This window comes from Bubalus kerabau, chromosome 1 (assembly GCF_029407905.1).
Source record: "Bubalus kerabau isolate K-KA32 ecotype Philippines breed swamp buffalo chromosome 1, PCC_UOA_SB_1v2, whole genome shotgun sequence".
NCBI classification, from domain to species: domain Eukaryota; kingdom Metazoa; phylum Chordata; class Mammalia; order Artiodactyla; family Bovidae; genus Bubalus; species Bubalus kerabau.
The window spans coordinates 6,932,411-6,946,650 of NC_073624.1; the positions used below are offsets into that span (position 1 = coordinate 6,932,411).

The following is a 14,240-nucleotide window of genomic DNA, read 5'->3' on the forward strand; positions in this document are numbered from 1 at the left end:
CCAAGGAGCAGTAACATGTTTGGGAGGCGAAGGCCCCTCAGGAGCAGATCAGGGACATGTTCTGGGAACCGGGCTGTGGCCGCATTAGAGGCTGACAGGCGACAGGTGGCGGCAGAACCCATTCCCAAGACCCCGGATTAGTCCTTGAATCTGCCGAGCTGGGGAGTCAGGCCGCGGGAGGGGGACCTCTTCTGCTCTCCAGGCACCCTCTGGAAGCACGTGGAGAGCACACGTGAGGGACAGTGACCGCCCGTGAGCCTGAGTCTCCTTGACCCCTCTCTGTACCCTCTGGCAGCACAATCTCCCCGACAAGACAGCTCAGGGCAGAGGCCAAAGGCCGGTCCTCCTCTCCCTTTATACAGAGGCCCCAGACTGGTGGAGCCCCGGAGGTGGAGTTAGAGTGCCCTGCTGACCTGGTCCTGGGTGCCGGTGTGGTGAGGAACCCAGCGCTCACAGAGGCAGCCATGGGGCTGCTGTCTGGGGACACGCTGGGGCCCCTGGCCGTGGCCCTGCTCATCTTCTTGCTCTTGCTGGACCTGATGCACCGACGCTCACGTTGGGCCGCACGCTACCCACCAGGCCCCACGCCGCTGCCGGTGCTGGGCAACCTGCTGCAGGTGGACTTCGAGGACCCACGTCCCAGCTTTAACCAGGTGAGGACGGAGGGGTGGGGAGTGCGCAGCGGTGGTCCTAGGGCCCCACTTAGCAGCGGACAGTGGGCACTGGGTGAAGCCGCAGGCCAGAAGAGGACTGGGCCAAGAAGAGGAGGTGGATCTGAGAGGCTTCCTGAGGGAGGGCGTCTGTTCAGGGCCCGAGAACAGTTTTGAGTTTCCAAACAGAGGTCAGAGAGGACAAAGGCCAGCAGGTGGGGGTTCACAGCATGGTGACAGGTTGGGGATTCAGCCAGCCAGCTCTTAAATTATGTGAGCCTGAGTCCTTGAGGGTTGGGAGGAAAGGTCTTGAGGATGGGGGAGATGTCTGGTTATGAGCCCTTTTAAATCAGGCAAGTCGAGGTTGAGAGAGGCACAGTGATCTGCTTCAAATCTTTTGCCTCCAGGAGGCCTTGGGCCTCCCTGCTGCCCTCTATGAACCTCAGTTTCTCCACCTGTGAAACAGGACGCTGACTTGGCCTGCTGACCCTTTCGTGGCACTTGCACAGCCATAGCTGGCTCTGTGAGTAGGATGGTCTCATCCAACCGGAGAGCCTCAAAACCAGAGGATGTAACCCCCGGGCTCCCAAGACTAGATAAAGTCCTTGCAGTTGCTCGCTGCTGGAGGGGACCCAGAGGTGCCCAGAGGCTAATGCCAGGAGGCTCGGCCCACAGCCTGGCGGGGCCTGGGCTTGCCAAACACCCTCGACCTTTGGCCTGCAGCTGCGGCGCCGCTTCGGGAACGTGTTCAGCCTGCAGCAGGTCTGGACGCCGGTAGTCGTGCTCAACGGGCTGGCGGCTGTGCGCGAGGCGCTGGTGTACCGCAGCCAGGACACTGCCGACCGTCCACCCCCGGCCGTCTACGAGCACCTGGGTTACGGGCCGCACGCCGAAGGCAAGCGGAGAGGGCACGCCGCTTCCTTGCAGGCGGAGGCAGGGTCACGGAATTTCAGTGCCTGCAGGAAAGAGCCAACGAATTTGAGAGCGCGGCATGTGGAGAAAGGAGATGTGCCAAGCATTGGGGGAGGAGAAATTGGATGAGGCAGAGGGCGGGGCCCTACTAAGAGAGGGCGGCCCAGGGCCATTGCGAACGCGAAGGGGACGTCGGTGTGGGCAGGAAAAGAGGACAATGTCGGGGTGGGCACGGGTGGGCCAGCACCTTCCCCAGGTGGCAGACGGGGTCTCCGTGGGCAAAATAAAAAGTGGAGCCAAGACGGGCGCCTAGCAGGGGAGACTCGGGGAGCTGTGCGGGGCGACAGCCAATGGGAGTAGTCTCCAGATGGCAGGGGGTGTCAAAGTGGGCGGGATTTGGGGCTGGAAGGCCAGGCCAGTGTGGGCGGGCAGCGCCGAGAACTTCCCCCACGGGGGTGGGGCTGTGAGCAGATCCCCGGGAGGGGCGGGGCCAGAACCCAGCCAGGCTCACATTCCCGCCCCGCCCCCAGGAGTGATCCTGGCGCGATATGGGGACGCCTGGCGCGAGCAGCGGCGCTTCTCCCTGTCCACCCTGCGCAACTTCGGCCTGGGGAAGAAGTCACTGGAGCAGTGGGTGACCGAGGAGGCCTCGTGCCTCTGTGCCGCCTTCGCCGACCAGGCCGGTGAGTGAGTGCTGGGGCTGAGGGACATGGAGGTGTGGGAGGTTTGGAGAGGCCTAGGAGAGAAGAGATGGAGGCGTCGCCCTACCTTGCACCGTCCCCTTCCAGGACATCCCTTTAGCCCCAAGGACCTCCTGAATAAAGCAGTGAGTAACGTGATCGCCACCCTGACCTTCGGGTGCCGCTTCCAGTACAACGATCCTCGCATCATCAAGTTGTTGGACATGGTGGAGGATACGGTGAAAGAAGAGTCTGGCTTAGTGCGCCAGGTGCGGGAAGGGAGCCCTGTAGAGGCGACCTCATTTCTCCAACGAGTCCTTCCCCCCGGAGGAGCACTTGTGTAGAGGGCCAGCGCAAGAAAGGGCTTCCGGGATAGGCATCTGCAAGGAAAAGGTCTGGAAGTGGGAGATAGCAGACAGTCCAGATGGGAGAGGCCCGGCAGGGGTCAGTGCGCTTGGGGGTGGGAGTACTCCTTCACTGCAAGGGACCAGTACCCATGATATGTACATTTTAGGTTTATCTTTCTGGGCCCAGGGCCAGGAGAGAGGGGCAGGTCTGAACTTAGGGAGGAACAAGGTTGATGATGGGGACACTGGAGGAGGCTGGGACCTGACTGGTGAGCGCCTGAGCACCAGGAGGTCCCAGGTTCCCAGGGCCCCACGGCGGTGACCCGCACAGGTGGTGGAAGCTGTGCCAGTGCTCCTGCGCATCCCAGGGCTGGCTGCCAAGGTCATCCCGGGGCAGAAGGCCTTCATGACCCTGATTGATGAGCTGATCGCTGAGCAGAAGATGACCCGGGACCCGACCCAGCCACCCCGACACCTGACTGACGCCTTCCTGGATGAGGTGAAGGAGGTAAGGTGATCGGGACAGGGATGTGTGTTGAGGGCCCAGGAGGCAAACTCAGGCCTCTGTATCACCCAGGGATCAGACACCTGGGCTGACCGGAGCAGGGTGCGAGGCCATGTGGGGACTTCACCTCTGTCCCTGAGCTTACCTTCCCGGTGTGACCCAGGCCAAGGGGAACCCCGAGAGCAGCTTCAATGATGAGAACCTGCGCCTGGTGGTGGCCGACCTGTTCTCCGCCGGGATGGTCACCACCTCGACCACACTGGCCTGGGCCCTCCTCCTCATGATCCTGCACCCTGATGTGCAGCGTGAGTCTAGCCCGGGGTGGGTGGTGGGAGGACGAGGACAGCCCGAGGCCTCTGAGCTCAGTTGGTTTGGCCACCGGCAGCAGCTCTGTGCAGGGGCTGAGCCCCAGCTCAGATGTCGCAGTGCCTCCTCTGAGTGGACGCAGTGCTACCCGGGCTTCAGGAGAAGGCGGGAGCCCAGCCCTTGGGTCTGACCACCACGAGGACACTTGTTTTCCAGGACGGGTCCAGCAGGAAATCGATGAGGTAATAGGGCAGGTGAGGCGACCAGAGACGGGGGATCAGGCCCTCATGCCCTTCACCGTGGCCGTGGTCCATGAGGTGCAACGCTTTGCGGACATCGTCCCCCTGGGATTGCCCCACATGACATCCCGTGACATCAAGGTGCAGGCCTTCCACGTCCCCAAGGTAGGCCTGCGGCCCTCCCAACCCTACCTCCGTGCCACCTGCCACCTGGTACCGCAGTGAGTGTCGCCAGGTGTGTCCAGGACCGGAATCCAAGCCACCCCGTCCTCATGGCCACAGGTACTGAATGTCCCAGCCTGGGTGGGCGTAGACAGGAGGGTAGAGCAGGGCTGGCTCTGTCCACTCAAGAGCCCCTGGTCGGGCAGGCAAGACAAACTAGAACATGTCACAGTGTTGGAGGAGCCCGGGCACTGAGGAGAAGTAAGGGCCCCCTGCCATGGGCACAGGGACGGTGCTGAGAAGCGTCTTGGGCTGAGGGTTACTTGAAGAGTCCGGGTGTGTGCCAGGCAGTGTGTGTGCCCATGTGTGTTTGGTGGCAGGGGTCTGGGCACCCCCCCACCAATCGAGACCTCACCCATGCCAGACATTTGCCACCAGGGGATGACACTCATCACCAACCTGTCTTCAGTGCTGAAGGACGAGACCGTCTGGGAGAAGCCCTTCTGCTTCCACCCGGAGCACTTCCTGGATGCCCAGGGCCGCTTCGTCAAGCAGGAGGCCTTCATACCCTTCTCTGCAGGTACCTTGCGGGTGGGGGGGTGCTCGGTTTGCTTCCCCATCCTGAGGGGGTCTTGGAGGGGGAGACCCAGGCTCACAGAGCCCCCGTGCCCACCCACAGGCCGCCATGCGTGCCTCGGGGAGCCCCTGGCCCGCATGGAGCTCTTCCTCTTCTTCACCAGCCTCTTGCAGCATTTCAGCTTCTCGGTGCCTGCCGGGCAGCCCCGCCCCAGCGACCACGGTGTCTTTGCCGCCCTGGTGACCCCAGCTCCCTACCAGCTCTATGCAGTGCCCCGCTAGAGGCAGGCATCCAGACCCCAACCTGCTCCTCAGCCGTAGCCCTGATGGTCAATAAACCAGGGTCTGGTGGCTCCATCGTGACTTGAGTCCCACCTGGAACCCCGGACCAGCCCCTGGCCATCACATGGCCTCCGCAGTCTACCCAAAACCAGCCCTCACCCCCCGGCCTGATTCATCCTTAACTGGCATTTGACCCCGTTTAACAGATGGGTGTACTAAGACTCAGAGTGTACTGGGGCGTACTGTGAGATGGGTATTCTGAGGCTCGAAGGTGTAGCTGGGTATACTGTGAGATGGGTGTACTGAGGCTTATCCCAGTCACCCTGGAGAGCTAAAATTGGTTACTGGGCATAGTGACAAAGCTTCTATATATAGGTCCTGGCTTCTGCTGGGAGGAGCTCACGTAGGCTGGGGAGAGATTTCAGGCCCCCATGGGATAAGGGGGCCCATCAGCTCAGACACCCACATTTCAGGCTGGGCCAAACTCACATTGGTCCAAGGGTGCAGCCAGCATCTCAAGTTGCTGCCCCAGAAGATGGGGGCGGGACTGGGAAGCAATATGCCGGGTGAGCCCCCAGCGCTCAGAGCTCTTGAGGCAGCAGGCCTTCCCAGGAGGGAGCCACCTCCCTGGGCCTCTTTATAGGATGGGCCCCCTTTCCCTGCCCCTTAAGGACACTCATCCCCCAGCCCATGCCCAGTAGGAGTTGCCACTCACGCCGCGCTGGAGCTTGGCTCCAACCTGGGGCTCCAGCCTCTGAGTGGCCAGGTGAGGCCGGGCTCTCAGGAGCCTAGGCAGGGGCCAGAAATGAGCCCCTGTGGACCGCGGGTGTGCCATGGGGCAGGGTTAACCTTAGATCCTATGACAGTGGGATGGCAGAGCAGAAGAAAGCCCTGCAGAGCTCAGAGCAGGACACCCTGCTCTCGTCCTTGCTGTGCTATGACACCATGTGACCTTGGGCTTGTGTTTCCCCTTCAGCCAGTAGGAGGTTTGCCTCTGATGGCGGCCGAGTCCTGTCTTCCTGTGCCGCCTCTGAGGCTGTGACCTTCTCAGCCTGGAGCCCCGGCCAAGGGCAGGGACCCCCATTCTCCACCTTCACCTCCCCCACCAGCCCCCAGTCTGGTCTGGCCTGAGCTCACACAGACACCACCCAAGGGCTCTAATGACTGTCTGCTCACCTGAGTCTTAGGCAGACTCCTTGGCACATTGAGATTAAGACCTGGGAGACCCAGACAGGTCAGAAGCACCAGCCCCTGATCAAGCCAGTTGCGCCTTCATGACAGTCAGCTCTGAACATTCAAGGAACCTTGTCTGTCCCTTGGCACTGACTCAGAAAACCAGCCAGGGCCCCCTTGAGTCTCCAGCATACCCACTGTCGTGGGCTTAGTGGCAGTGTTGTAGCCACGCGTTCCGGGAAACAAACTCACTCGAAGGACAATGCAGATAGTGGAGTGCAGTTTATTACACAGGCGGGCCCAAGGCAGAGTCTCCTCTTAGCCAAGGACCCCGACCAGTTTTTGTGAAAACCTTATATACGCTAAGAGTACTTGCTTAAACCCACCTCCCCAAATTCCTTGAAACTAGTCTGGTCAAGGTAAAAGTGAGATACGATCAAAGTTAACCCAAGATTCATGTGTCACAAGGCTACATAAACAGTGGACCTTTATCAGTAGGCCTGTGGTCATATCCCAATAAACATAATAGAATTTATGACTTTGTTCTGTTACAGAGATAATTAGCATATTCTTTTAGGCAACGGAGAGTCCAAGTACAAGTCCTGAGGCTCTTTTATCCAGGGGGGTCTGGTTTTCCACTGGTATGCCATTTCTATAGACGCCGGGCACAAAGTTCAGAGTCCATTGGGAGGGTGGCCATGCGTGTAGCCTATTGTTCACAGCCTGGCCTAAGGCGGAGTCCAGCTCTGTCTGTTTCCTCCTTCATTCCCCTCTCTTGATGCTCTTAACTCATATTATGAGCATCATTCATAGGGATATATTGCACCCTGGCTCTCCGACCGCCGATTTGGGAGAATGACATCAACCTTTGGGTTACGAAGTTCACAATACATTGTAAAATTCAGGGTCCACAAAGCAGAACTATGAAGGCAACTAAAACAGTGGTAAATACAGTTTTCCGCCAGTCGCCCTTCACCCGAGATAGGACCGAAGTCCCGAAAGGAATGTTTTCATTTGACATTGCTTTTACCTGCTGTTTCATGTCATCTAAAGCATTCGATACATTGCCAGATAAGTCAGGAATGTATGCACAACATTCAACCTTAATTATAGCACAGGTCCCTCCTTGAGCAGCTGTGAGTATGTCCAAAGCCATTCTATTATGAATTACCGCTTTTCTCATTTGGATTTGCTCTCATTTAAGGCTTGGATGGCTTTTGTTCCTTCTAGGAGGGCCTGTTTTGTGAAATTAGTCAAGGCCTCTTCTTTAATCATAATATCTGTTGTCCCTATAGAGGGTACGAATAAGGCAGCAATGTACTCATACCATTGAAACGCAGATCTTGCCCACCTAGCATGTAAATAAGGTAGATTTACCGGGGCTTGTTGTCGGTTAGGCTTTTGTTACACTGGCATTTATATCAAATGTAACCCCACGACCCGAGTCTATTGACTGTAGGTCTTACACCAAGAGAGCAAGGAGAAGTTATGATTGACAAGAAAGAGGAAAGTCTCTTTTTGTCATCTCAGAAAAGAGCAGAGTGGTTTAAAATCTCCTTGGCAGAGCGGTGACACCCACCAAGGAAGTCCATCCATCGCTGACAGAGACATAGCCCTACATATCCAGCAGTTGGAAGTGTGGTGGAAGTCTGCACAGGAACGTGCCCATGAGATGAAAACATTGTCCTGAGTTGAACGGAAGTTAAATTCAAAATCACGTTGATGAGGCCAAGCAGCAGGAGTTGATTGTGTGGCTTCATCCTGAAGGGGCTTGTCTGGGATCTTCTTTTCCTTCTTCTTAAGGATGGTCTTAGTCTCTCGAGGGTCAGCGGGGTCCCTCTGTGCAGTCCACTCAGCGTTTTTTGGGTCTGCGTGGTATGTTCTCTTCACCCTCAAATGATGGATCCAAGGGACAATACCTGCAACTTTAACTGCAGTTGGGGTAGTTAGAATAACATAAGGGCCCTTTCATCAAGGGGCTAGCAAATCACATTTCCAACCTTTGACCCATACTTGGTCACCAAGCATAAACTCATGAATCTTTTCCCCAAGGGAGAACAGCACCCTTTCTTGTACAAACTTCAGTTCAGTTCACTTCAGTCGCTCAGTTGTGTCCGACTCTTTGCAACCCCATGAATCGAAACACGCCTGGCCTCCCTGTCCATCACCAACTCCCGGAGTTCACCCAGACTCACATCCATCGAGTCAGTGATGCCATCCAGCCATCTCATCCTCTGTTGTCCCCTTCTCCTCCTGCCCCCAATCCCTCCCAGCATCAGAGTCTTTTCCAATGAGTCAACTCTTCGCATGAGCTGGCCAAAGTACTGGAGTTTCAGCTTTAGCATCAGTCCTTCTAAAGAAATCCCAGGGCTTATCTCCTTCAGAATGGACTGGTTGGATCTCCTTGCAGCCCAAGGAACTCTCAAGAGTCTTCTCCAACACCACAGTTCAAAAGCATCAATTGTTCGGCACTCAGCTTTCTTCACAGTCCAACTCTCACATCCATACATGACCACTGGAAAAACCATAGCCTTGACTAGATGGACCTTTGTTGGCAAAGTAATGTCTCTGCTTTTCAATATACTATCTAGGTTTGTCATAACTTTCCTTCCAAGAAGTAAGCGTCTTTTAATTTCATGGCTGCAGTCACCATCTGCAGTGATTTTGGAGCCCCCAAAAATAAAGTCTGACACTGTTCCACTGTTTCCCATCTATTTCCCATGAAGTGATGGGACAGGATGCCATGATCTTCGTTTTCTGAATGTTGAGCTTTAAACCAACTTTTTCACTCTCCTCTTTCACTTTCATCAAGAGGGTTTTTAGTTCCTCTTCACTTTCTGCCATAAGGGTGGTGTCATCTGCATATCTGAGGTTATTGATATTTCTCCCGGCCATCTTGATTCCAGCTTGTGCTTCTGCCAGTCCAGCGTTTCTCATGATGTACTCTGCATAGAAGTTAAATAAACAGGTTGACAATATACAGCCTTGACGTACTCCTTTTCCTATTTGGAACCAGTCTGTTGTTCCATGTCCAGTTCTAACTGTTGCTTCCTGACCTGCATATAGGTTTCTCAAGAGGCAGGTCAGGTGGTCTGGTATTCCCATCTCTTTCAGAATTTTCCACAGTTTATTGTGATCCACACAGTCAAAGGCTTTGGCATAGTCAATAAGGCAGAATAGATGTTTTTCTGGAATTCTCTTGCTTTTTTGATGACCCAGTGGATGTTGGCAATTTGATCTCTGGTTCCTCTGCCTTTTTGAAAACCAGCTTGAACATCTGGAAGTTCATGGTTCACGTATTGCTGAAGCCTGTCTTGGAGAATTTTGAGCATTGCTTTACTAGCGTGTGAGATGAGTGCAATTGTGCGGTAGTTTGAGCATTCTTTGCCATTGCCTTTTTGGGGATTGGAATGAAAACTGACCTTTTCCAGTCCTGTGGCCACTGCTGAGTTTTCCAAATTTGCTGGCATATTGAGTGCAGCACTTTCACAGCATCATCTTTCAGGATTTGGAATAGCTCAACTGGAATTCCATCACCTCCACTAGCTTTGTTCATAGTGATGCTTTCTAAGGCCCACTTGACTTCACATTCCAGGATGTCTGGCTCTAGGTCAGTGATCATACCATCGTGATTTTCTTGGTCATGAAGATCTTTATTGTACAGTTTTTCTGTATTTTCTTGCCACCTCTTCTTAATATGTTCTGCTTCTGTTAGGTCCATACCATTTCTGTCCTTTATCGAGCCCATCTTTGCATGAAATGTTCCCTTGGTATCTCTAATTTTCTTGAAGAGATCTCTAGTCTTTCCCATTCTGTTGTTTTCCTCTATTTCTTTGCATTGATCGCTGAGGAAGGTTTTCTTATCTCTCCTTGCTATTCTTTGGAACTCTGCATTCAGATGCTTATATCTTTCCTTTTCTCCTTTGCTTTTTGCTTCTCTTCTTTTCACAGCTATTTGTAAGGCCTCCCCAGACAGCCATTTCGCTTTTTTGCATGTCTTTTCCATGGGGATGGTCTTGATCCCTGTCTCCTGTACAATGTCACGAACCTCAGTCCATAGTTCATCAGGCACTCTATCTATCAGATCTAGGCCCTTAAATCTATTTCTCACTTCCACTGTATAATCATAAGGGAGGTCGGGGCAGAAGCCGGGAGGACCCCATGCCCAAGGGGCGGCGGCCAAGAGGAGCTACCCCACGTCCAAGGTCAGGGTCAGCGGCCGAGAGTGCCAGGCTGCGACAGCATAGGAACAGCCGAGAGGAGCTACCCCACGCCCGAGGTCAGGGGCAGCGGCCGAGAGAAGCAATCCCACGTCCAAGGAGTGGTGGCTGCGCGGGCGCAGGAGGGCCTAGAGGAGCTACTCCACGTTCAAGGTCAGGAGGGGCGGCATAAGGAGATACCCCTCGTCCAAGGTAAGGAGCAGCGACTGTGCTTTGCTGGAGCAGCCGTGAAGAGATACCCCATGTCCAAGGTAAGAGAAACCCAAGTAAGAGGGTAGGTGTTGCAAGAGGGCATCAGAGGGCAGACACACTGAAACCATAATCACAGAAAACCAGCCAATCTGATCACACGGACCACAGCCTTGTCTAACTCAGTGAAACTAAGCCATTCCTGTGGGGCCACCCAAGACGGGCGGGCATGGTGGAGAGGTCTGACAGAATGTGGTCCACTGGAGAAGGGAATGGCAAACCACTTCCGTATTCTTGCCTTGAGAATCCCATGAACAGTATGAAAAGGCAAAATGATAGGATACTGAAAGAGGAACTCCCCAGGTCGGTAGGTGCCCAATATGCTACTGGAGATCAGTGGAAAAATAACTCCAGAAAGAATGAAGAGATGGAGCCAGAGCAAAAACAATACCCAGTTGTGGATGGGACTGGTGATAGAAGCAAGGTCTGATGCTGTAAAGAGCAATATTGCATAGGAACCTGGAATGTCAGGTCCATGAATCGATGCAATTGGAAGTGGTCAAACAAGAGATGGCAAGAGTGAATGTCGACATTCTAGGAATCAGAGAACTAAAATGGACTGGAATGGGTGAATTTAACTCAGATGACCATTACATCTACTACTGCGGGCAGGAATCCCTCAGAAGAAATGGAGTAGCCATCATGGTCCACAAAAGAGTCCCAAATGCAGTACTTGGATGCAATCTAAAAAACGACAGAATGATCTCTGTTCGTTTCCAAGGCAAACCATTCAATATCACAGTAATCCAAGTCTATGCCCCAACCAGTAACTCGGAAGGAGCTGAAGTTGAACAGTTCTATGAAGACCTACAAGACCTTTTAGAACTAACACCCAAAAAAGATGTCCTTTTCATTATGGGGACTGGAATGCAAAAGTAGGAAGTCAAGAAACACCTGGAGTAACAGGCAAATTTGGCCTTGGAATACGGAATGAAGCAGGGCAAAGGCTAATAGAATTTTGCCAAGAGAACGCACTGGTCATAGCAAACACCCTCTTCCAACAACACAAGAGAAGACTCTACACATGGACATCACCAGATGGTCAACACCGAAATTAGATTGATTATATTCTTTGCAGCCAAAGATGGAGAAGCTCTATACAGTCAGCAAAAACAAGACCAAGAGCTGACTGTGGCTCAGATCATGAGCTCCTTATTGCCAAATTCAGACTTAAATTGAAGAAAAGTAGGGAAAACCACTAGACCATTCATGTGTGACCTAAATCAAATCCCTTATGATTGTACAAACTTAGTTACCTGATTTATTACCTTACCCAGTTACATCTGCTTTGAAATCCTATCCCCCTTACCTGAGGCAAATTTGTTGACACCTGTTTTATTATGGGAGGGGGCCTCCCATTCACAATTTCGTATGGAGAATAGCCTTGGAACCATGGGGTCATCCTGAGTCTGAGCAGAGCCATCGGAAACAAGTCCACCCAGGAGCAGTCAGTCTCTATGATCCACTTGGAGAGTCTCTTTAATGTCCGGTTGGTTCATTCCACCATCTCAGAACTCTGGGCCTATATGCAGTGTGCAGTTTCCATTTGATGTTTAAAGTTTTGCTTACTTGTTGTACTAAATCAGCTACAAAAGCCGGGTCATTGTCTGAACCAATGCTGGTAGGAAGTCCAAATCTGGGAACTATTTCCCTAAGCAGGCACTGGGCTACTTCTGATGCTCTTTCAGTCCAGGTAGGAAAAGCTTCTACCCATCCTGAGAATGTACATACCATGACCAGCAGGTAACAGTAGTGTCGGCGAGGTTTCATTTCAGTGAAGTCCACTCCCAGGTGTTCAAAGGACAGCGTGCCTTTCAGCTGAATACCCGAAGGTTTTTGTCTGAATACCCGAGAGGCAGCATTAACCTGTGAGCAGGCAGCATGGCCTAGGTGGGTTGCTTGGTGTGTTTGGCTTACCAGATTGTGTGCCAGCTCCTCCGGTACTGATAATTTGCCACTTGGTAATTCCCACCATCCTTTTTCAGTCTTGATGGCCCCTTCCGCTTTGGCTAACCTGACAGCCGTTGTCCTTGTTTTATGAGGCTAGTGCCATCAGTATATAGGACCTAACTAGGGCCTGGAACCTTGTGTCCTTCTTTAAAACAAACCCCAGATACCTTACCTCCTCCTTGCAGATCTGGGCCTTCTTCTTCGACACCCGGTAACCTGCTCCCATCAGCGGCTGGAGCAGTGCTTTTGTCCCTTCCCAGCATTTTTCCTTGGTCTCCGCAGCCAGAAGCAGGTCATCCCCATATTGTAGGAGCCAACATCCATACTATTCTGGATGGAATGAGTTCAGGTCAGAAGCCAAGGCTTCCCGAAAGATGGCTGGGGAGTTCTTAAAACCTTGTGGGGGAGTCCAGATAAGCTGTTGCTTGGTGTCCCCGACTGGATCTTCCCATTCAAAGGCAAAGATGGGCTGTGACGCTGGTGTGAGGCGTACGCAGAAGGCATCCTTGAGATCTAGGCGAGTATAAACTTTACTCCTTGGCGGGAGGAGGCTAAGTAAGGTATAGGGGGTTTGGAACAGTGGGGTGTAAAGTCACAGTAGCCTGGTTGACTCGCCTGAGATCCTGTACAGGCCTATAGTCCTGTCCTCCTCCTGGCACTCTACTAGAATGCCCGCTTGTTTCAATCTATTGATGTGGGGAAGTATGCTGGCCCAGGCCTCTATCGGGAGCGGGTACTGGTGGTTTCTAACCAGGATAGTGCCTGGCTTGAGTTCTATTACCACTGGGGCTTGATGTTTAGCCAGCCTGGGAGCAGGGGCGGGGGCGGGGCATTGTCTTCCGCCCGAGACCTCAGGGAATAATTGAGTTAGCTCTCTCTCATGCTCTTCTGGCCCACCCGGTTCTTCCTTCGGAGGCTCATGCAACCTCCACTCATCTTGGGGTGGTATTGAGAGAGAGAGCAAATAAGTCATAGTGTCCATCTGGAAGGTGGGCCTCTCCTCAGGGGAGAAAGTCACTTGTGCTCCTAGTTTGGAGAGCAAGTCTCTTCCCAACAGGGGTACTGGGCACTCAGGAATGTAGAGGAGTTCATGAATCACTTGGTGCCCCCCCATCTGACATTTTCTGGGCTGGCAAAATGATTTAACCGTCTCTTCTCTGGATGCCCCAGTTAAGCGGTAGTCTTTTTGGACAGTGGTGCCACAGGCTTTGTTACTACCGACAGTTCTGCTCCTGTATCCACCATGAAGTCAATGTTTTGGTTCCCCACTTTTAAGGTTACCATGGGTTCTTGGGGACCTGATATCTCTGAGCCTCAGCAGCCCTATTTAATTTCCAAGTCAGCAAGCCCCACCACTGCGGGAGCTTCCTCTTCCTTCCTTGCCTTAGGGCGTTCATTCTTCCAGTGGCCCAAAGCTCGGCACCCGGCACCCGGCACACTGGTTTGGCTGTAACGGGGTTCGGGGCCTCCGTGGGGACCGGTTGAAGGACTTTCCTGTCCCTGGGTCAGAGGAGATTTTCCAGAGGGCCCGAGATAGACTTGCCCAGAGCAGCAGCTGGCATTGTAAACCTCCTGTCTGTTCTCTTTCGTTCCCTCCGGCTCTCTGGCAGAGGGCAGTTTCTGCTTAATTCCAACGTCTCCCTCCCCTTCTTGTCAGTACTCACCGAGAGGCGAGAGGCGGGTATAGCTTTGGCGGTTCGGCTGGAGCCGGATCCTGGAAGTGTTGGCCAGAGGCTTCTGTCACCGGGATCGGAGCCTGTCAAGGTGGCGGCTCTACGGCCTCGGGGAGAGCTGGCGGAGGGGCAGTGGCTGCTGCAGGACTTCACCTGGCCCTGGATCGGGCATTAAGGCGGCCTCTGGTCCTGCTGGAGCACTGGGAGGCAGGCGCGTCATCATCCAGTATGGGGGAGGGGTCAGGTTGTCCCTGTCCAAATCCTGTAGAATTTCCTTTTTTATCATCAGTCAATTTTTGTGCCATTAATATTTTTC

At 53.6% G+C, this 14,240-nt stretch overlaps 2 protein-coding genes across 2 annotated transcripts; both read left to right on the forward strand.

The window, feature by feature from the left end:
- Nucleotides 1-195: 195 nt before the first annotated feature.
- Nucleotides 196-4,374, forward strand: LOC129641300 (cytochrome P450 2D14-like). The gene is made up of 7 exons (XM_055566022.1): nucleotides 196-653; nucleotides 1,374-1,545; nucleotides 2,093-2,245; nucleotides 2,351-2,511; nucleotides 2,921-3,097; nucleotides 3,258-3,399; nucleotides 3,617-4,374. The coding sequence occupies exons 1-7, from the start codon at nucleotides 465-467 to the stop codon at nucleotides 3,862-3,864; spliced, it is 1,242 nt and encodes a 413-aa protein (XP_055421997.1). The 5' UTR covers nucleotides 196-464; the 3' UTR covers nucleotides 3,865-4,374.
- On the forward strand, nucleotides 4,219-5,089 carry LOC129641299 (cytochrome P450 2D14-like). Its single transcript, XM_055566021.1, has 2 exons — nucleotides 4,219-4,381; nucleotides 4,481-5,089. Exons 1-2 carry the CDS (start codon nucleotides 4,219-4,221, stop codon nucleotides 4,657-4,659), a joined length of 342 nt encoding a protein of 113 aa, XP_055421996.1. The 3' UTR covers nucleotides 4,660-5,089.
- The last annotated feature ends 9,151 nt before the right edge of the window (nucleotides 5,090-14,240 follow it).